The sequence below is a fragment of the Clinocottus analis genome, unplaced genomic scaffold (genome assembly GCF_023055335.1).
Source record: "Clinocottus analis isolate CAN_PGR_092001 unplaced genomic scaffold, fCliAna1.0.p SCAF_20, whole genome shotgun sequence".
Taxonomy (NCBI): Eukaryota; Metazoa; Chordata; class Actinopteri; order Perciformes; family Cottidae; genus Clinocottus; species Clinocottus analis.
The window spans coordinates 4,500,567-4,523,639 of record NW_027175932.1 but is presented as its reverse complement, the minus strand read 5'-3'; the positions used below and the strand labels follow the sequence as shown (position 1 = coordinate 4,523,639).

At 45.1% G+C, this 23,073-nt stretch overlaps 1 protein-coding gene across 1 annotated transcript in view; it reads left to right on the top strand.

Annotated features, from left to right (window-relative positions):
* The window catches only part of pawr (PRKC, apoptosis, WT1, regulator), a 51,837-nt gene extending 33,694 nt beyond the window's left edge, over positions 1-18,143 (top strand). Inside the window, exons 3-7 of the mRNA XM_068586589.1 lie at positions 3,549-3,674; positions 9,348-9,382; positions 12,346-12,463; positions 14,566-14,670; positions 16,754-18,143. Coding sequence (XP_068442690.1) covers positions 3,549-3,674; positions 9,348-9,382; positions 12,346-12,463; positions 14,566-14,670; positions 16,754-16,840 — 471 coding nt within the window. The 3' untranslated portion in view covers positions 16,841-18,143. The remainder of the gene's footprint in view (positions 1-3,548; positions 3,675-9,347; positions 9,383-12,345; positions 12,464-14,565; positions 14,671-16,753) is intronic.
* Positions 18,144-23,073: the final 4,930 nt, after the last annotated feature.

The window sequence follows — 23,073 nt, the reverse complement described above, 5'->3', positions numbered from 1 at the left end:
GTCCTTTTAAAGCCTAATTTAGCGTTCCATCTTTATTTCAAACGTCAGCGTCAAACGGTCTCGTTCGCCTGGAGTGCAAAATTCCACCTTTTTTAAAGTTTCTAAAGGTGATGAGTTCTTCCTTTTTCGCATCACTCTGTCACATCGTCCTCAGCCTCACCTGAGTTCACCGTGCGATTGCATCAAAGGCAAACGTCAGAGGAGACGAGCGTAAAGTGCGCTGCCTTCTGTCGCGCGGACAAAGAATCTAAACCAGCTCTGGAGTGGATGTCTGATTATTTTTCCTCCCCGAAGAAATAGTTTCCAACCAAAACACACATTCCAGTAGACCGAGGAGCTCCACTCCAGATGAAGCGCCTTTAATTCTTCCTGTGTGGAGTGACAGACGGGGGGGTCTCCGGGCTGGAGTGGACCAGGATGAGTGTTTTACTTTACAAACCCTAACCCTAAAGTAAACACACTCGCGAGGCCCTGACTCTTTGATCCTGCTGTAAACAGGAAGCGGAGACAATGTGGTTGCTGCTTTTCAGACTCGCGCTCGTCTTTCTAATCTTAGATTTTTGCAGCGTATCATCATCACAGGAATCCGTGTTGCTGCAGTTATGTGCGTCGACTTGGGGCTGCATTCCAGTATTAATTACACTGAATTATGGCTCATTTTGTGGTCCGTCCATCAGAGAGAATGTATATTGACTTTAGTAATTATGTTATTCAGCAATATTGCATAGAGTTTTGTTTGTATTTCAGATTGATGAATCTAAAAGCAACCGAAACTGGAATTGAGCCTTTTTGGAGAGGAGAGAAAAACAAAGCCAGCTGTGTGACTGTAGATATTTATAGTTTTGCTGAAAGTGTTATGCACATCTTTTTCTGCGTCACACTGGTGCAAAAATGTTCCCATAAATATGAAATCGCACTGCAAGAAAACATTTTTAAAAAAAGATTTTTTTTTTCAGGTGTTGCACGACACAAAAGAGGTCTGCACACTGTTAGACTCCAAATAAACTTCATTTCTGTTTTACTTTCTTCAAGGCGGCACTCTGAGCAACACCATCTCGGTCCCTCTTCTTTTAGAATCGGTTATATCAGTACAAAGTGTGCTTTCATGCACAAACTAAAGCAGTTAAAGCAAAGTCAAAGCATCCCTCATTCATCCCTTCACACCTCCGCTGCTTGTTTCCCGGGTCCAAGGTAAGAAATTGGCCGGGAAATTACACTGACTCATTTTTATGAATCCAGGGGCAAAAACATCCCTTATATGGTTGCACCCAGATCCCCGCTTTCCCATTCTGCTTCTCTTTTTTTTTGGGGGGGGGGGGGGAGAATAGAAGAAACACATCAATTTGGAATAGTAGAGGGCAAAACGGGCTGCATCTCCATCCAAAGTAAACTTTGAGATTCCACATTTCAGGCAAGTTTGTGCATAGCGGAGCGGTGAGTCACAGCACGATTCCCTTTTGTGTTGACACAGACAAACTGCTGTTTGCTTTCAGCTTTTAATCTCCAGAACCTCTGCCCTCTATTCCCCACATAGAGTTGGGTCCTAATCTTCAAAGTGGTGCCCTGTCGAGTCGACAACTATTAACTGCTGCGAGGAAAAGTTTCGTGTTCCAGTGCAAACTGGTGCGATCCAATGCGAGAACAGCACAAACTGCGGAAATAAAAATCTCTCTGACACAAGTTTGGCTTTAGTTATTGGGAGTAAGGGGGTGGGGTTTGTTCATGTTATTGCGTCCACCCCGTGTGCACATGCACATGTAAATGATGGAGAGATGGCTTGTTAGCACCGAGTTGCATTAGGAAGAGGAGAGTGCTAGTGTTGCACCAACAATGAGAAAATAAAAGGGGCAAGCCGCCTCCTTCTCCTCTTCCTCCCCCTCCCGTCCCTCTCCAAGGACACTGATAAACCATTTGAGAGGAAAGGCCTAAATGACTGCATTCCTCGTTGACCTTGTAAGGCTATTTTTACCGCTATAGGGCCTTTTGAGCGGCTCCTTTTGTTCTCGCCTGCAACTCGAAACGGGAAAGACTGGTTTGCATTGTGACCCTCTGGGAGTTTGGCTCCGGCCTCGTCACGAACCGGCCATCCATCCCAATGTTGAAGCTCTGTTTGCGCAATAAATCTTCACCGCTCACGACGAGGTGGAACTCCCTCTCCCTCCACCTCCCCCCCGTAACTCCGCCGCACAGTCGACCGCAAAGTAACGCAAATAGGAAGCCGAGGCTGTGCACATATTTCATGATGAAGCTCGGATTACAATGAGCGAGAGTTGGAGGTTCTGCCAGGCAATGTGCAGAAAATATCTGCCGAGATAATGAAAGCCGACTCCCCACTCGTCTGTTGAAGGGATGTTTGCGCTCTGTGTGTTTGTACATGGCTCTTATTGGGCTTTCGACGGACATTCCAACAGTCAAAAATCCCCCTCTGACTGTCCCCGGGAGGTGAAAGGCCTTCTGACAACCCGGCCTTCCTGTTGCCTGACTGGTCCATCTAGCGTTCGGTAGTGTTTGAGCTGCGGCTCCTCTGGGAATTCCTGGACGTGACTGTGATTGTGTCTTAAGAGGATTAAGAGGAGAGTCCCCGGCTGTGTTGATCCAGAGGTCAACATCGCTGTTATGGTGGGAATGACCTCGCCTGTCAGCGTGTCCACGTGCACTGAAGCGACCGAGTTACCGCGGACTCTGCAGGGACCTGAACTTCATGAACGCCGAGGTTTCTCAAAACCAGAGTTGGGGATTAGAGAAACCTGATTACGGGTTGCAGAAAGCGGATTTCTACGCCATGTTGTACGAGCGCGTTACGAACTCGTGTCGGCCTTCCTACAAAGAGCCCATGTGCTTCAGACTGAAAGCATATAGCCGAGGCAGGCTTTGTCGTGGGATTAAAGGGGCCTTCAACACACACAGCTGTTCGTCTTTGTATCCAAAATGATAAAATCCAAAACTGAAGGGGCAAATATTGAAAAGGATTTTACAGCATTTGGGACCCCAAAACCTGCACAAATAAGAGGAGCTGATAGCGTCTCAGTGCATCTGCGCTATTTGCGTGTATTGAAATGACCCAATATGCATATTTTGTTTCAAATTTTCTTTGCAAATGAGCGGGGATTCACAAAGATCCCTGCTAATGGAACCTTTTCATCTGTAATATCTTTATTAGCATTTGTTGATCAGAAGGGATACGCAATGCTATCAGCGGCATCATTTTTTAAGACTGAGAAAGACCCTTGAATAAAAAAAAAACAGTTTGCAATACATACGAGGTGAGGACAAAAAGCGATCTTAAATCCAGTATACGCTAGTTAGTTGGGAGTTTTGATTACTTTAGCCATGTGTGTGTCATATGAGGCATTTTCTTGCCCAGCAGATCTTGCCTTCATCCCGTTTCTCAAACAATTGCATTTGTTTTGAATATTGAAATGTGTCAAAAAGCTTCGCCTCACACCGCTCAGTCCCGTAACCTGATTTCTAGTGCGCGCGTCATCGCGGTCACTGTGGCTCTACCCCGAGGCTGATCTGATCTATCATTGTCTTCCTCTTTCTCGCAGAGCCTGGATGAGCTGGAAGATGACGACACAGGGGAGAAGGACAGGAAGGAGGAGGAGGAGCTGGTGCAGGCCAACACTTTCCAGAACGAGGCCATGACAGCTGACCCCGACATCGGCCACTTGATGGTAAGAAGCAACGTGACAGGAGGAGGAAGGAGGACAGACGGGCTCATTTCCTTATTTACTGCCTCTAACTCTTGATATTTTAGCCTCCACTTCAATTCAGTGAAGGTTAAATGTGCACATAAGTGTTAAAATAGAGGTCATTCATAGCCCCATAAAGAAACCGACGTCCAAGAAAAGACTTGATGTCTCTGCAGCGATCTGTGTCGTCTCTCATGGACCCGTCCGATGTTCTGCTGTTCCACCACGCTCTATTCGAGCAGAATATTGTTCAGATTGATACAGCGGAGCTGCCAAACAGAGGCACTGTTGCTCAGGGAGACACCCAGAGAGCTCAAGAGCCGAGTTTGCTGAAAAAACCCAAAGGTGTTTCGGCATTTCATCATCACGGCAAACTCCGTTAGAAGGAGTAAGAATCGCCCTGAAATCCTGTGGAAGCTACTTGAAGAGACAGTTTCTCACAAGTCTGGGACCTTGGTTTTAGCTTTTTTGGAGGTGTCATTTTCTTTTACATGAAGCTGGTTGAACATACAAAGCAGCTAATGTCCATTTGACTTTATAGAGCGATGTGTTTTGCATATATCAAGATGAGCGTTTGGAGGAATTAAGCAGAATATCGTTTAAAGTCTAGATGCAGAGACGCCGCATCATCATTTACCTCACAGTCTCTGTGCAGCTCAAGTGCACGAGGTTCAAAGCCACGTTCATCAAACTTCCTCTGAGGGCCGGGGGGTTTGCGTCTGCTTTGTGTGCAAGGTGTCTGGTTCTTAACAATGCCAGTCAGGTACTGTTGTCATCTTCAAAAACCAGTCTTTTAATCTCAGCGAGCAACATTGTGCTTATTTGATAAAAAAAAAAAAAGGTAATCCGTGCACAGACGGTCTGCTCTTGCAGGAGGCGTAGCCGACATAAATCAGTTAGAAAACGGAAAAACCAAATCAGAAATGACACGCTCGTAATTTGAGTCTTTTATTATGCCTAGAGTGGTAGTTCACGTGAGGTAGTGCAGCAATGTTTACTTCGAATACACGGAGGGATTTTCGATGAGAAGCGGAGCACATGCAGGATATGAAAAGCATCCAGCTGTGTAACAACGGAAATACAAGCTCTGTTTGTCTTTCTGTAAAACATCATCTGATTTACATGAAAATTGCTATTTGAAAGAAATAATAATACAAAAAAACCCTTCAAATGGCTCCACCACTGAGTGACAACTCCTGTGGATGTAGCTAAGAGCCGCGTTCCAGATGGATCGGCTGTTACGCATCAGCAGACTTATTTGTTTTTTTGGGGGCCGGACCCTGTCTGAGGCTGTTTACACGGAGCGAGGAGTTGTGTATGAAATATGTACACAAACACCACACTAACAGGAAGATTGTGACGGCACCTGCTGAGACGTGGCCCCCGTAGCGATGAAAAAGCAGGAGCATTTTACCTATTTACCTAAGGTGGACTACACGTAAACAAACAACAAGACGTTCAGGAGAATCCGTTTGCTGCAGGTTCCTGTCAGTTCATTTATAGCGAGCGATTCCCATCATTTAAGAACCGACCATGTCCATTCATGCCTGCCGAATCTACTCCTGCTATAAAGTTTCGCGGCGCGAGGCCTAACGCGGACCAGATGTGGCGATGCAGAAACTAACCATGAGATGTCTCTCTGCTACTCACATGAATCTGACATTCGTATTCTGCCGTGCCAGCCTGCTCATGAAGAGGCGGACGGGGAGGAATGAAGAGCCGGAGGAGTCCAGTGTGGTCAGTGGATTTACTGCGCAGCTTGTCAGTAAGACATCTGTAAAGATGGAGCGGCCCAAAAAAGAAAAAAAAGTGCCGCTCCCCTCGGGCCCCATTTATCAACGGGAGACAAGCAATTGCCATGTCAGGCCCGTTATGATATACAGCGTCCAGTCAGGTCGAGCCAGCTATGAAGATATCTGAACAAAACGTAAACTTTTTTTGTTCAGAGCCGAATGGCTGTTAACGGCCTCCCGCAGGTCTCGGGGGATGTTAACAGCTGAAGACTTAATGGAAACTCCTGCAAGGATGTTTGGCTGTTTTAATTATTTTTCCTTTTTCCATCTTCTGGGGCTCCATTTAGATCTGCTTTTGAGAGATTGAGTGCGTGTGTGTGATGCGTGGGACACACGGCTCTCCGCCGTGTGACAGGACACACATGTCTCCAATATGTGCCGGTGAGAGAGGCCCTCCGCAGCCATGTGGTCCTTGTTATCGGGCTTTACCTCCCTCTGGTATGTCCTAAGTCCTACAAGAAAACCTGTTCCAGTGATCCAGCAGTCAGAACCATATGGAACATTCCTCGGGATCATCTGCATTTAATGTGGCGCCAGGTCCACAAGCGAGATTTTCTACCTCCCGTCTCTCACGTGGAGAAACACGCACGGCATCCAGCGCTCTTCCACGAGCCTAATTATCATTTTTAATTTGCACCTTTTCAGACCAGAGCGTCATGCACGACCGGGATGGGAGCTGTTCTCTACCCGCCGCTCTCGCCGCAAAGCCAATTTCATCTCGTTGCCCGAAACAATATTTGATCACACTCACACTTCTGTTGATTCAAGATTTGAAGGATTGCTGTTATATAAGCCAACTGAACCGCACCAATATTTATCCTCCACGGGACTTCGAGCTGCAAAAATAGTTTAGGTAGCTGGTGAGGAAGTGAAAAACATTTTCACAGCGAACCAAATCTAATGAAACTTACTCTGATGCCATTTAAAACATAAAAAGAAGAGGCTGCTGCACAGTAACCAGCCTGGTTTTTTTTTACAGGCATTGCATGGGTGCAAGAAAAGTAATATGACCCAAGGAAATATAGGGATAAATACCTTTTGACTAATACACCTGCAATAGCTGTATCAGTCAAAAACAGGACTTTCTGCAGCTGTTTACAGTGCTGTTCGCAGGTTAGTGCTGTTTTCATCTCCCGCCTTCGATTGATGTTGACATCTATGCCTTTAGCCGGCATCAAAGACGGAGACAGCCAGGTGAGGTTAGCGTCTAATTTAAGAAGGTGTGTGTGTGTGAGAGAACTGCAAAGCATCGCCGCTATAACAATAGAGCAACATGACACGGTGCTTGCCAGCACGGTAGGTACTTTCCAGTAGCCGAGTGTTCCTGGTCTGCTTTTTATAAATGATCATTATGCGTGCTTATTTGAAGAGCATGTCCTTCGCCTTTGCTGGATTCCTCGCGTAAAAATAAGGGTCTTCATCAATGCTCAGAGCGCTGCACGCGCTGTCAGGGAAAAATATCATCTTGAATCGCATTCCTTTACAGATTTCTGCATTTAATGAGTCGTCGACTTAAATCATAGTTAAGGTCAAGCCATAAATGTCCGTTTTAAGACATCTGGGTGCATTATATCCCCTCAAACACAAAGAAATGCACATTAAGTCGCATTCGGCCCGAGCTCAGGTGATAAAGTACTTCGTTCAGTTCTCAGTAGCTCTGCAGTCGGGCTTATGGGAGCTGTCAGCGCAGCTCAAGCGTGATAAATAAAGTTGCGCGGGCTCGTGTTGTGTGCAGCGACGAAGTAGCACATGAATTACGCTGACCTTGTCTCGCAGATTCGTATCCTAGACGGGGGACGAGGGGAGGAGACGCCGGCTACTCGGAAACGCCATGAAAAAGCTGCGGCGCTAACGTGTCAAATGAAGTCCGGGAGGTTTTCTGTCAACGCGGTGTGATTTAATCCTCAGCTTGTCTGCTGCACAGAGCGACGAGGGTGTTGAACCTTGAGTAGTTCCTCACTAATAGAAGGAATGATGGCCTGCAATTAAAATGCTGCAGCCACCTCGGTATCGGTTAGACATGACGAGAGGATTTCAGTTACAACGGTCCAGAAGTTCTCGTGCAGAGATGCAGAGGGATGAAACCCTTCTGCTTTACCTCTAAAGTCTAACTTAAGGAACTCATCATTCCTGCTCTTTTGTGTGCAGATGAGGATTGCCGAAGCCTCCCAATGTCTGCAGACCGCCTGACCTCCCTCCACATTGTTGTTTTGACTCCTATTTCAACCCCTTCTTCACCTCCCGACTCTCATCAGAAGACAAACGGACTCCGCACATAAAACTTGCGATTGCTGAATCTTATAAAAAAACAGAAGTATTAACATTTCTCGGGAAATGTGAAACCAAGCAATTGTTTCCGACACAGTCGGGAAGCTGACGGTGTTCCTGACCAGCAGACCGGGTTTTCAGGTCAATTGTATATTCAAATAATCCTGTTGGTATATTCAAGTTACACTTGACTGTCGAGGCAGAAGCGTAAACACACATTTACATATAGACAGCATTTTCTGTGACTGCGCTGGGATTTGTATTGACTGGAGGGTCCGTTAGAGGTTTACAGCTGCTATATACATCACATATCGGCCCATATATATATATATATATATATATATACTCTTCCTCCTTTTCTGTCTCATTTTTAGATAACTGATTAGGTACCCCTTATCTCATCATTTACTCTGGAGCAGGAAGGGGGATGTGGTCTGACTGGATCAACAGAAAATGTGAACTCCTGAACGTCTCAAATCCGACAAAACAAGCAATTTGAAGAATTTATTTTAAAAAGTTTATTTAAAAAAAATCCTTAATCCTGAACCCGAGTGTGCACTGTCCGGCTCTTCTTTCCTAACATGAAGAGTAGCTCCATCTGTCCGCCTCCGACTGAATTCCTGATGAACATTTTGTAGAAAAGTTTAAAAACTGGCTTTTCAAGTCCAGCTGTGGCAGCTGTTGGATTACACCAAATCCTCTAAAAAATGTCAGTTTCTAGAACAAATTTCATCAAAGCGCTCTCAAATCCAGGTGTTTCTTGAACCGGGTCTTGTGCGCAGATGATGTATTATTTAGTGTCTGACCCGCTGCTACGGCAGACTGCCCTCTCACTGTCCTCCATCTTAGTAAATCTATCCCGGCTTGAGCCTGAGAAGGGATTGAGGGTCGGGGGTTTCATCCGCGGGTAATGGATGAAATGTCACGGAGACGGAGAGAAGGCTGGCGCGGGGCTGAGAGTCGGGCACGCCGTCGTCCCCACCTCCTCGCCACGCTAAAGCCACGTTGTGCCTGATGGATTGCAGCAGAGCCGAGGCTCCTCAATCAAACCCGGGACCCTTCACTGCACAAGACCTTAGGAGGGAGGTGATGCGCATTCATCTGACACACCTCATTTTTCGAGTGGAAACGTTTTCTTTTTCTACCGAAGGCGTTTTTATTGGAGCATCACTGCTGTAGAGATCTAAACAACCTTTTAGATCATACAATAATGGGGGGAAAAGAAGATGAGCACGCACCTCTATGTTGCGAAACAAGATTGCCTTCTCGGTCTCGGGGCTACAGAGCTCCTGTTGAACTATTAAATGGAACAAAGCTCATCAATACATCAGCTCAGCTGCGCCGATTCACAAACGTTCACACACAACCTGAAGGCTTTTTATAAATGTTCCCCCTGATGAATTTATCTAGTCCTGTAGATGGTGTTGTGTTTGTTTTTGGTGAAGCAACACCACCCAGGGCAAGCTGAACACAACAAATGGTGCCCGAAAACTCATTCCGATATCGACTGCTTTTCTGAAAGCAGTCGCGTTTGTTGCGTTATTGTTTGTGGACTGAAGGTGATCTTTTCCCTGTTTTTTTTGTTTTGTTTCAGGAAACCCCGAAATCTGGGAGCGGCCGCCACAAGAGGTGAGAATGGTTTTGTTATCCGAGTCCTGAGTGGAGTTTATCTGCTTCAGCATCACTAGCGACGTGTCAAGAGAAGGAACGGCGGCCGGGGAGGAGAAACGGCACTTTGAGTCATTAAATACGAGAGCAGATTCCCTCCTAAATGATCCGAGGGCCTTTTTTTAAACTTCTTTTTTCTCCTTCACTTGCTGCTCTTTTGCTGCTTTTTTTTGGCTCAAGAAAGATGACTGTTGATGACACTTTGCTGCCGCTGCTGGCATGCCGCGCTGAAAGTAAATAATTTGCTTTGAAACGTTTCGAAGATGCGTGGTTCATTTTGCTCGAGATTGCTTTTTTTGCGAGATTGCGTTTGATGAGGGGCTTTCAAACTTTTTTCTTTTTCTTTTTCAAACAACCTCCAAAAAAGAGATTGATGTTTGGGCCGATTTTTTTTTTTTTTTGTTTCATGCAATTTACGGTCGATTTATTTTCCCCGTTTCTTTTTGGCGCGGAGCAATAACATTGTGTTAAAAATAACTGTTCTTGCATCTGCTTCCATTTTACTACCTTCTATAAAATAATAGTCAAACGCCGTGTCTCTTGAAGGGAAGGTGTTTCTGATCGACCAGATGAATCCACACAAGCGCGGCCTGTAACGCACAGGCGACAGTCCTTTGGGAACACCGGTGTGTTTCGCTTTATTTGCGACCAAAATTGCGACGTTGTGGCCAAACCCCAACAGCCAAGTTCACCAGCTGACATTCAATCTGGCCGTGTAATCACGGCTGCTGCTCTCATCAGCTGGCTCGGCCGCACTTGGACGCTCCGGAGTTCTGCAACGAACGACTCGCCAGGTGGGCCGGGGAGCAACTTCATACATACGTGTCTGCCCCTAATTTACTCTCTTTCTGTCGGCCCCTCTCCGCCCTCAGTCGCTTCATCTTTTCTGTTTTAGATTCAAGGCATTCATCTGCTGCACAGTTTGCTCCCGCTCTGCACAACTACTCAAAAGTCTGCTTTCGAGCAGCCCAGACGCACGATGTACCACGCTGTATATTTATTCTCATATTCAAAGACAAATGTTGGGCAGTTAAAGGTGTTTAATTGCCATCATTTTTGACTAATATTCCTATTGCGGTGTCATAAACAATTATTTTTGCATCATTATTCTCATTTTCATTGAAAAATATGTTTTAAATGACGGCTGTTGGCTCTTTCGGCACATTAGCTTTAGTACTGTTAGCGCTGTGAGCGAGGTTAGCTACGAGCAGCCGCTGCAGGCATCGCCATGTTGAGAGCCGTTGGGTGGCAATCACCATGCTCCCTATCTTGTATTAAACTTTAACCTCAAAAGGACTCTGAATATCTTGATGATTTCTTGCTGTTTGAATAAAAGGCATGAATCAGGGCGAGGCGTCTCCTTAATCAGATGGTTGATTACTGCGTGTTGTGGTTTCCAGTGTTGTTTCTTTGGCACTTGAGTTGGTGACAGACGTGGTTCTACCTGTTTGAGGCGCTCCCGCCTCCTCCCCCCTGCCGAGAGCGCGTGATTGGCTCAGCCTCTCTCTCCCCCAGACCTCGAGCTGCAGGGTGCTAATGGGGCCGAGGTGTGATATTTAGTATCGAGGCCATGGATGTTTAGGCTTAGCTTCAACACCCGCTGAGCACCTTTGTGCGTGTATGTGTGCATTGCGTGTGTGTGTGTGTGTGTGTGTGTGTGTGTGTGTGTGTCTGTGTGTGCAACCAGGGAGATGTCTCTTGAAACAAGATGACATGCTCGGATGTGGACACGCAGGGCGTGTCATTGTCTCGTGTTTGTCTCTCAAGGACTCCTTATTGATCAAAAGCGGTGGTTGGCTTTCTGTAAGAATTAACTTTAGATGAATAATAAAGCTCTGCAGCATTCCTAATAATCCACAACTCTGTGTTCTGCACTGGGCAAAGACAACATTTCTTCTTTGAAAATATTCCCGTAGCACATGCGTTGTTTTGTTGTTGTTGTTTTTTTGTTTTCAAGGTTCCCCAGAGGACATTCAGAGCGTTCACATAGCCGCCAACAGCTATTTGACTCTGAGTTAAAAGTACTTTTGTAAAGTACTGGAAACATGATATTTGGCAGATCCTGAAAACAGTGCAGATGGTACAAAAGGAGTTATATTTGTCCTTTGTCTTGCCAGCAGCCTTGCTGTCCGTTTCAGCTGCAGAAATATGCAGACGGCCCCCTTCAGACAATTCAGCGAAGCCTACAGTCGTACTAAGAATAATTTGATTCCCAGGGAGATTTTGTAAAACCTGGCACAATCCGGTCCTGCCGGGGAGCGGGATATGTCGTCGTCGTCGGGTTGGGGGAGGTGGGGGGGTGGGTGCAGAGCCGGCCACTCATTCCAAGTTTCCACGTCGATAATTATCGAAACGAGGTCAGTTAGAGACAGATTCTGGGGCTTTCAGGGAGGAATATTCATGTGCAGTTTATTTTCTAAGTAGCGAGAAGGTGAAGAGGAGATGAGGTTAATGTTCTGCTCGAGCTGCATGCAAAACCTGTTTTTTTTCTTCTTCTTTTTCTCACCAGCTTGAGAACAGTGACGCACATGTTCCCGTTCCCACTGCCATTCTTGAGCCTATTTGAAGTTGTAATATGTAAATGATGTCTTAATCAGAATCCTTTTTGCACCAAAGTTGCAAAACCTTGACGGCCTCTTTCTCCATTAACGGAATAAAAAGGCGGAGGGGTTGTTAATAATGCACGGCTAATTGAAAGGGCAAACGCAGAAGATATTCCCACCTGTTCTTTTGATGGTGGCTGTTTCATCCCATTGAAGTTTAATAACGTGGGTGTGATTCATACCTTCAAGCAGCCCCAGTGTGAAGACAGGATTGGACACTTTGAACAGTGGAAATGTCACACAAAATCCTTATTTTTTTTGGTACGTGTAGGAAAACCTGAGTGTTCTGCGTATATTTCTGTTTATGTGTGTTTGTTGCAGCTCTACAGGATCTGAGGAAGAGGTGGGTGGGAACAGCAGACAACGACACAACCGTCACTGCAGAGATGGAGGCGCTGCAGCACCGAGTTTGGAGAAAAGGATGGAGGAGCTGGAAAAGGTATACGTCTCCAGACGCTGTCATCACACTCCTGCCTGGGTTACAGTCACGACTAATACTAATCAATACTCCGCCAATAGAAACACGAACCGGTTAAATAGTGTTCAACAAAGGTTTGACATTTACTCACCGAGAGTTGGAGGAGAAGATCGATACCGTGTGTCACCATGGAGCTGAGATTGGATTAGTTTAGCATGACGCTTGGGAGCAGTAAGAAACAGCTTACTCCATAATAAATTAAGATCACCTTCAAATGCCGAAAAGAGACCAAATGTATCCGGTAAATCCATGCCATGAACAGATCTTACTGATCAGCAGCAAAGTAGTGAAGCGAAATGTGGTAAAGAAGACATTCACTTGAAATTTCAAGCTAATTTTTAAGAAATTTTATTGAGTGAGAGCAAATCTGGGGGATGTTTCAGTGGATTTCTGTGTGTTTGGAAATGTAACATCAGCTTTATGATTGACACGCCGTCATTACCAAGTCCTATCAGCACTTTCAATGCTCCCTAAGTGGTGGAAGCGTCCGAGTCTTTACCTGAAAGCGTCTCCCAGCTGCACTCCGGTCAGATGAATTTGCACTTGTGAGTCCTTTTTGAGCGGCCGCCCGAGTTCTGACATTATGTCTGGAAACTTCAGCTCGGCGCTGGCAGAAAGCCTCCTCGGTGTTGTCGAAGCGATGACCTTTCACAGTGCAGATCCGTCTCTTCCTCCCACTCCGTCCGTATCAGACACTCAACCCTTCCACGCCGCCGCTGTAGAAACTCTGAATCAAATGTCACTTGGGCAGCTTTTCGGGGGGGGGGAAGGTTTTTAAAGTAAGTACAGCTTCGACCTCTGAACTCCAACGTGAGGTTCTTCTATCAGTTGAGTGACTAGTAGCACTTACAAAATCCCATTTCACACACTTATTTTCGTGCGCCGTCTCTAAAGGCGGAGGAGGTGTGTATGTCGAAGGTCTGTTCACATGAGATTCCTGGCAGATAAAAATCTCTGACTCTCAGCCTGCAACAATTTCACTTAAAAGCCACACACATAGAGAGCCGTATAGTGTGTTGGATCTGAATAAATCTATATATATCTCACAGAAATGCATGTTGTGTCTAAACTAGAGGTCACATGACACGTTTCTCCACTAATAGAGACCTGGCCTGCATTACTATATCTGTGAAAGATTGAGTACGAGACATCAAAGCTGCGGTTATCTATGGTTTCTTTTGAACGCCAGGATGGATAGAGCTTCACCGGGGAGCATATTAATGTCGGCTGCACTAATGCTTTTTTTTGCGCCTTCTACTGTACCTGCCTGATTAGTTTCTATGGAAACAATTTCCATGCTTTTCTGGAAAGTGGAAGTTCTGGTGTGATCTTCATTTCAGTCGTGAGAACAAACGGCAGTTTCAACTTAAAACCTCTGTTTATAGAGTACAAACTCTCTCTCTCTCTGAGAAACGTTATCCATTTATTAACTGCCGTCGCTTCAGGAGGCGGACAGCAACACGCTGCCTGTTAACCGAGTAACATTTGAAAGAAACACAAAAGCACGATAAAGCAGGAACTATCGAGGCATTGTTCACCGACACTCTGCGATGTTGAATGTGACAGATCGCTTGTTTTTGAAGAATGTGTTGAAATTGGAAATTTATGTATTTGATTCGAACAGTCAGGCCACAAATGTTTTAAAGCCTTATAAAACGTAATGCTTTTGGTCGTAAAATGTTTAACGCAAGCTTAACCTGCTAACTGATTTATTTATACAGAGGCCTGAATATTCTCACATTTTGAACACAGCCGTTTGCAGTTGTAGCTTCGGCACATTCGGCCTTCTCATGGTGGACAGTCGTGAGATTAAGAGGACGCGGTACCGGTGTTTTAGTCATTTAATTAGGATGACCTCTGCAATGCTCGACTGTAATATCCATCTAGGAAGAATAAAATATCCAGTATGGGATTTGACATTCAGGATTTCAATCAAAACTGTAAGTAATTCTAGTTTTTAGTCCTATAGCAATGTGTAAACGTGTACATCTAAACGTCCTGTTGTCATCCGGTGAGAAGATGCCTAAGTCATGTAATCATGTGGCTAAATGTGTGTTTTTCAGGAGCTGGCCAGAGAGCGTCAGGAGAACGATCGGTTGCTGAAATCCAACCAGGACAAAGACGACCTCCTCGGGAAGCTGAGGGAGGAAATTGACTTGCTGAACAGAGTGAGTCCAGCCTACGTGATTTTCCACTGTGATGTCTGATATTTTGAGCGTTCCTTTGTGCTTTCATGTGTGTGGGCGGCTTGTGTGGGTTGTAAATCATCATGGCTACGGGTTTTTTCCAACTATTTTCTTGCAGTCCTTCAGGATTTTACTTATTTATTGTATTGATGTACACACAGACGACAGCAAATATTTTATTCAGAAACGTCGTGTGCCAGATTAAACATTTTAAAAAAGCCTCAAAACTGGTGGTCCTGCATGGGACATTGATGTCTTATTGATTTATCCACCAAACACAGATTTTCTTTTCCAGTCACATTGGACAAACACGGTTTGAACAGACTATTTTGTTGAATGATGCAAAAAGAGATAAATAGGCAATTCATGTTGTGAATGGGCTGCTGAAAACGCCGCAGTCTTCAGCTTTCAACAGCCAGTTTCTTTCTACTTTCTTTTGATTTACACCCGGGCAACAAGTAACAGTGCACCGAGTAAAAAATGAAGTCTTTCAAAGTGTCATTTCACAGCAGAGTCACAAGTCAAACTAAACGATCACCAGATTACGACCTCTGGTCGTAGTCCAGCTAACTGTGAATGAGCTTGAACCCGCACTTTGTGCAGGTTTGGGGCTAAAGGACTAGTTGCTAGCTCCCGCCTCATCATGTCACCTGACAGTGAAAACCACCCTGAAGCCTCGTCTCCCTCGACTGTCAACTATTTCTCCTCAACTCGCGGCTTTCTGCCGGCTGTCTGGGTCACAGATGCAGGTGATAAAATGAATCTCGGAGTCTCTGAAGGGAAGCGTAGCGGGAGGGGATAGACCTCAAAGACTTTACTGTCTCAAATGTTCAGAGATCTTATCTCAGCTTTGCCACTTTATGCTTCGCCGCTGGAATCGTTGCAGCTGGTGCTCAGCACTGAAACTTTCTGTGCATGTTTGAGCTGTAAAGTCTTTAGAGCAATTTCTTCTGGTAGTCGGACCAGGAGACGGGGCAGATAGTGGTTGTTAGCAATGTGCGCTTCATGGTGAATTCTCCCCTCGGTGTCATATAGCAGGAGGCAGCAGGCCGGTAGCGTCCCATGGACAGGAAGCCGGTCATAAGGCCCTTCATGCCAGCATGGTCAACGTGGTGATAGCCATCAGAAATGTCCCTCAGAGAGAAGCTCCCGCAAAGCCTGATGGGAAAGCAGGAGATAACCGCTGAACCAGACTGCGCAGAGCAAGATTTAACCCTCGGTGACTGTAAAAGTTTATTTAGGAGAGAACGAAAAGATTGAGCTGCTGAACTTTTATCTCCCTCTTGATATATATACGCTTTGAAGAGAGAAATCCTGCCTGAGAGCTCTGGGCCCTGTCAGCACATGTAAGCATCCGTGCCATCGAAGCTAATCAGATATACGATCTAAGTTTACACATCCAGCTGATACGGAGCAACGCTGCGACTCATTTGAAGTGGTGTTTCTGCTCTCTTCCAGGACAATACCTGGCTCTTCAGCTGCTAAATGCTACGCTGCGTCTGTCTTTTCTGCTGTCTGGTGCTGGGGAGGTCGTGTTCAGTGGGATTTTACACGAAGGGAATAAAGCTAAGAATGGAGTTTCTGTCCCTCTGTGTGTCTGACTGTACATGCAGGTTAGTCAGTGCATGGGAGTCCCGCCGGCTGGCTCATAAACGCCGGTCTGGGACTCTTGTTCTGCAGGGGAGACGATGTGCTGTGTGGAAACCTGTGACGTCCTCAGTTTACCTCTCAGTGCAGTTGAGCTCGTCCTCTACTGCCACGCGGTCATGACCGGTGATGGCAGGAAGCGAACATGAGAAGTGTTTTGAGAGATAGAGACGGAGAGGCTTTCTCATTTGCAACTAATTGGAGCCGTTGAAGTCTTAATTTGTTGCTATCATGGCGGCCTGGCGAGAGGAGGTAGGGGAGCAAGAAATGTTCACTTTACCTCTCCGTCTTTCAGACACTCCAACCTGATTGGCTACTCGAAGGTATCGCAGCAGGGTTTTGAGTATTATCGTGTATTAATGTGTCCAGACAGTGCTAACCCCCGCAGCGGTCTGGTTTTTTTTTTTTCTTGCCCCAGGACCTGGATGACATCGAGGATGAGAACGAGCAACTCAAACAGGAGAACAAGACTCTGCTGAAGGTGGTGGGTCAGCTGACGAGGTAGAACAACGCAGCCTCCTCCTCCTCTTCCTCCTCCCCCACGACGCTTCCGCCGACATCCCGCCCCGGCTCACGTCCAGCATCTCGGCCTTTAATCCGTTTTGATTCTGTCTCTTTCCGTGTTAGAGGTGAAACTGTAAACTAGTCGTTCGGAGCCTCACAGCCTTTATTACATTCCACCGAGGAGGATTTATTCCATTCGTTGGGAAAGCCGAGCGAACTATAGGGACCGACATGTCCGTCATCGTACATATTTAATGTAAATGTATTGTATATAGGCCATTTCGATTTTTTTGGGTGGGATTTTGGATAAGGTTTTAAAAAGTCAAATGAATGTATGTGCTGCACAAACAAGCGCACACTAAGTACTTCAACACTTGTTTCGAGGTTTAAATAAATTTAAAAAAAGCAGTCACCCAGGTAAAAATCAAAAAAAGCGATCTCCAGCGTCGCAACGTTTGAATCGCGTCCGAGTGCAGTTTCATCGGAGAACTTGAAGCTTCTGTCGACAAACTCTTGGACCAAACTCAACATGAACACCGCGACAGTACCGCCAGCCAAAGTGGGCTCAGTGCCTCGCAAAAACATGTGAGGCATTCTTCTTCTTCTTTGAATAAAATAAACTAGTGAGAGCCTGGTGCTTTGGTGATAATTATTAGTGCCAGATTTACTTCCCTCTAATCATTTCTTGTTTTATTTGAATTCCAGTGGGAAATCTACAAACTTGTATTTTAAATATTTCAAATTTAAATGAGACTTTTTATGAATTATAGGCTTTGCGCATTTCAATGTTAACATCAGAGTATTATACTTGTCCTTAGGGTGAAATCCTTGCTTAGTATATATATATATATATATTGGATGTGGATTTTTTTTTTTTAATCTCCCTGTAATTCGTTTACAAGTTAATGTCTTTGCAATATTTGATAGATGTTCAGCTGCTCTGTTTATGGCATCTAAGATGTGTGGAGTGAGCTACAGTGCATTTTATTTTCTGTATGATGACCAAATGAACTGAAGGAACATACTATTTTGAAATGCATCTCTTGTGTTGACTCTAGGGAACAGGCTTGGCTCGTAACGGCGCTCTACTTTCTGTATCTAGATCATTTTATTCCACACTAGGTTGTAGTCGGTCGATAGATGACTCTGCTGCCACAAACATCCACACGTTGCAGGGGGTGAAGAGCATCCCCGTCGCAGGCAGACATCACACACACACACACACACACACATCTCTCTCTTTCCATGACATTATGCATGTACAGAAGATTAAGTCATTTAATAAAAGTTTGATTATCTCTCTCCTCAGTCGACTCGCTTGTGTTCATTAAGACTAATTTGATGTGATGATACCATGCCACTGAGTCGGTAATGCAATGTGACGGTGGCGGGGGGTTCAGTTCCAACACACACACACACACACGATGATGATTCATGCCAATCAGCAACCTGACTGCATAAAAAGCCACCATCCTGGGACAAAAAAAATCTCTATTGAAGCGCATTAAATCCCTCACCGTATCAGGACTAATGTCACCTAAATCTCCAGATGATGGCCTCTTTCAGATGATCAAGGGGCTGCAGGCTCTCTCCATAATCCCCATTAGCATTTTTATGAAAAGTTGTGGGGTCTGTCATTTGGAAATGTGGCACAACGACGATTCATATCTGCCTCTTGTTCGTCAGGTCGCCGCTCAGTCGCTCTGACCGGCGGCATCGGAGCACTTCTGGAGTTCTTACAGGGTCGGATCAAATTGTGAATTATAGGTTTCACCGCGCGGGGTCGTAGGTCTTCATCACACGTCCTTGTAAAGAGAGGATCCAGGTCTTTTGTGTTTTGATGGTTTGAAAGAAAATGCCATCACGTCCACGACCTTTCGGGATAAGTGGCGGTCCGTGTCGTCTCGTAGTCGGCGGGGAAAAGCATGAGATGGTCCAGTGAGGACACCAAGGTCATATTTGTTTATGTTCTGTTCAATTAAACTACTTAGAGGTCTTTCAAAATATATTAATTAGTAGCTTTGAAAGAGCATGTTATATCTCCATGCTGGGAAATTAAGTTATAATAGTTATTTTAATTTAGGCTGTATTTTTTTTTTATATTTCCTGAAGACTTTCTTTGCTTCATTTGAAATCAGACAAACTTTAATTGGAGAGAAATTATGAGGCAAATTGAATTAGCTTCAATAAAAATAGAAAAAAATAAATTAGATTCTTCTCTTAAGGGTGGCTGTTGGAAGACAATTTATCACTTTAGAACTGTGTTGTGTACAAAAATAAAGCTTTTGTTGTTTTTGTATTCTCCGTTGGCTGTTTTAACAGGTTTTCTTCAAGAATGAAAGGCACCATTTGGTGAATGATTGTTACACAAACAGTGATGTTCTGGGTGAAGTAGTCCTTTAACTCAGGACCTCAGTATTCCTAAAACAAATCCTGGCTTTGTGCCCTGAATGTTGGATGTGTTTCCAGTGTCCGAGCAGCACATCTGGGCTCCTGATGAGTGTTTATGACGTGGTACAACCCTCCTGGTCCACCACTACGTGGCGAAACAAGCCTCCTCTGGCTGCAACATGTAAAATCATCTATTTGACAATGAATCATTTCCTGACACATTTATATACCTCTTTTTGTAACAAAAAAAACAGCTTAAAGGTCAAAAGATTTTACTTTCAAACGTATAATACCTGAGAAGAAACAACCAATCCACATTTTAACACCAGGATTCATTGTTTTCCTGCCAAACTGCATTGAAATATTTGCTTATTTTACCTTTGAGCCTGTACAACGTGTGCCTGTGTTCTTCCTGAACCCATTCGTGCTGTAGATTGAACATCATCTGCACCGCATGCTCCACATTTTAATTCCGTTGTTGCTAAAAACATCCAGCCTGGTTTGTTTGTACGTCCGTCTTTCTCCACAAAGTGCGTTAGATCCTGAGAGGCCGATAGCCGGGACAGAGATGAGAGGCAAGCCTTATCTTGTTCTTGTAGAAAACCCAGCCATATTTCATTATCGGGCGCTTTTTCGTGCTGCTGGTTCTCCGGCCAATCTCCTCAATCTGCCGGGTCCCTGGTGCAGGGAAGCACTCATCCACACAGAGGAAGGCAGGGGTCAGGATGCCAGAGAGAGTGAGAGCGGATGGGTGGAAAAGATACTTGACATATTTGTGCAATTTCCTCTGCCTACTCCTTCTGGTCTACTTTATCACAGCGGCTCATTTTCGCAAACCACTAGCCTGAAAATGACTCCGTGCCCACTCGTGCTCTTTTTTTATGCGTCATTATCTCAAAACTCGGTGACATCTGAGGTGACATTTTAAAGCCGGTATTCAAATTTGAAGTGTCCTCGCTGATGGGGAAATGACTGCGTTCAGACTCGTAATGTCACGCACTGTACTTCCAGCAGCAGGCCCGATCCCTCGCCGTCTTTCAAGTCGGGGAGATTTCTCCGTCCTCTGAAGACAAACAGCGGCCGCCGCCGGAGCCGGAGCCGCAATAACAAGACTTCAGACGCCTCGCTTGCACTTCCCGCAACACCTGGACCACATGTGGAGTCTGCCCTTTGTTGAAAGTGCTCTGTGAAAGGCAACGGGACGCTCACCCGGCTCACAAAGGGACAGGAATCCTACCAATGCCAGTCCGAATGCATGACATTTACCAAATGGCGTAGTTTAGCTCATCAGAGGAGTCGCCACACGAGACGCGGGAGGCCTCAGCGCTGGATGATGCAACAGCTCGTCAAAATGTGGTAAGGTACGCCTTTAAAGTGACAAAAAAATGATGTCAACGGATGTAAAATGGTAATGCTATAATGATCATACTATGAATTAATAGATTAAAAGGCTTTATTTGATTTTCAACCCATTTAAAAGAGGTTTTTTTATTTCATTTTTGACAAGTGATTATTGCTTTATCCAGCAGCTATTACGTTATCAGCTGCTGTAAAGCACATCCGAACACTTTCCATCTGGCCCGTTTCATCACCGCAGATGTCATTGAAATCACTCTGGCGCCAAAATGGCTTCTGTGTTGCCCCTCCAACCCGCCATCATCAAACATTATCCGGAAAAAAAAAGAGATCTATTTGAGATTACACGACAAACCCATATTCTGCTCTGTCCTTTTGGCCGTTTGGTCGTCAGGCCCACGATGACTGAGAAGCTTTTCATTTCCTCAATGTAATCTGAACGTAATTAGCCAGAAACACACTTTAATATGACAACATTTCAGAATAGCTTCACAGCGACGTGTCTGTTTCCCTCTATGTGCTCTGTATTGAATGACTGATGCTGGTTGGTATGTGTTACTCACGAGCACACAGCTAATAGTCACCACGGGGAACCCTGTGGAAAAACATGTTGTTGTGGACCCCTGTTAGTTTTAGTTTAACACAAAGGAATCAAGGAGAATGCACCTTGAAAGTTTTGATACAATGAATTTGGGGCTTTCGGGGCCCCAGAGGCCTCTGAGCAGTCGCCTGGTTGGTCATCGTACATGTTTCGATTTGCTATTTGTTCATGTTAAAGAAGTTATTTATCCAAAAGTAGGCACATTGAGGCCTGAAGTATCAATACCGCTGATAACACTTCATAATCAGACTCATATTCACGCATAAACAAGTGCAATCACCTCGTAGAATCGATAATCCACACAATATACCTCCATGCATGTGATTAGGAACTTAGTTAAACGTATAAAATGATCTGCGTTGATATTGTTTTAGATAGCCCAACTATTCACCCTCTTTTTTTGGTCATAAATGTATTTATCCTGGGCTTCAAGTGGAGAGGTTTTGAGTCCTCGAATGAGCCGAATACCACTAGACCTTCATGAAAACTATTGTTATTGGTACTTTTGGAGGTAGGTGGATTCCTTCAGTGCCTGCAGGTAGTAATTATTTTTTCCCACCATCGTCTCTAATGTCTCACCTCTAAAGGACGACCACGACAAAATCCACATGCAGAACCAACCACAAGAGACCTGTTTGATTAGTTGTGTGCTCACACACACACACACACACACACACACACACACACACACACACACACACTTTTATACAGCAGCGGCGGAGGATGACAGACTTGAGTGGCTTGTTCCTCCTTTGGGAATAAAGTCGTCTGTTCTGAAGATCTTTTTTTCCTCCACCCCCCCACCCCCCACACACACAACTCTCTGGGGGTTGCCATGGCAACGGGATACGACATGTGTGGGTGCGTGCATGCATGCGTGTGTGTGTGTCTGTGTGTATATCCCAATCAATCTTTTAAAAAAATAAGAAGAACTGTGCATCTCGTTGTCCAATCACATCCATCTAAATAGACATGCTTTGTTAGGACCACCCCCTGTTACATTACACACACACACAAACACACACACACACACACACACTGATGGCACACACACACACACAGAATGTATATAAAACCGTCACACTGTGCACAGAATGTCAAGGTATTGACTGGCTGAACGATGACTCAGACTTACTATAAATGTGGTGACAAAGTGCCGCTCTACATTTGCCACCCACGGACTCTTAATGGCGGCTGGAAACATTATCGATGCTTTCTCTTTTTAAAAGCGCCGGGCGTCGTTTATTCAAACTGCTCCATGATAAACAAGCATTTGTGCTCCAGAGAACTTTCCCCCTTCCCCCCCCCCCAAACAGCCATGCCTCATCAGAGGAGTCACCACTTCCTGCTCTCCTCCAGTAGGGGGCAGTGTTCCCAGCCTGGAGCCGTCATTGTGACACCAAGAGGTAAGAAGCTCTCCTGGTGGAACACCCTCATAGTATGATAAGTAAGTAGAGGTTTCTATGGGCATCCAGCTCCTAATCCTCCTGCTGCAACGTGTTATTCTCCATGTTCCAGCTGTGGTTTCTCCTGTGGAGCTTCTTCCCCATCAGCGTGGAAGCACTTCCTCTATAAAATCATGAATATACTGTTACATAACAGCCTGCGTCCTCATGCAAATAGCAACAAATGAATGGTGGGAACACAACACCTGCATGTGCTATTATCATAATCTCATTTATGACCAGCCTTGTTTATGCTCCATGCGTCACCGGCAGCATGCACAAGCTGAAATATGCTGTTCGTCCACTTCAGTTGTTGCTATTTCCACCGTTTTTTTGTGCGTGTTTGTTATTTTTTTTTCCCCTTTGCTCATCCATTTTAATAAGCCCAACCCTCCAGAGACGGGGGCATGTGCATCTGAACGTTGTTGATGACTCACAAAG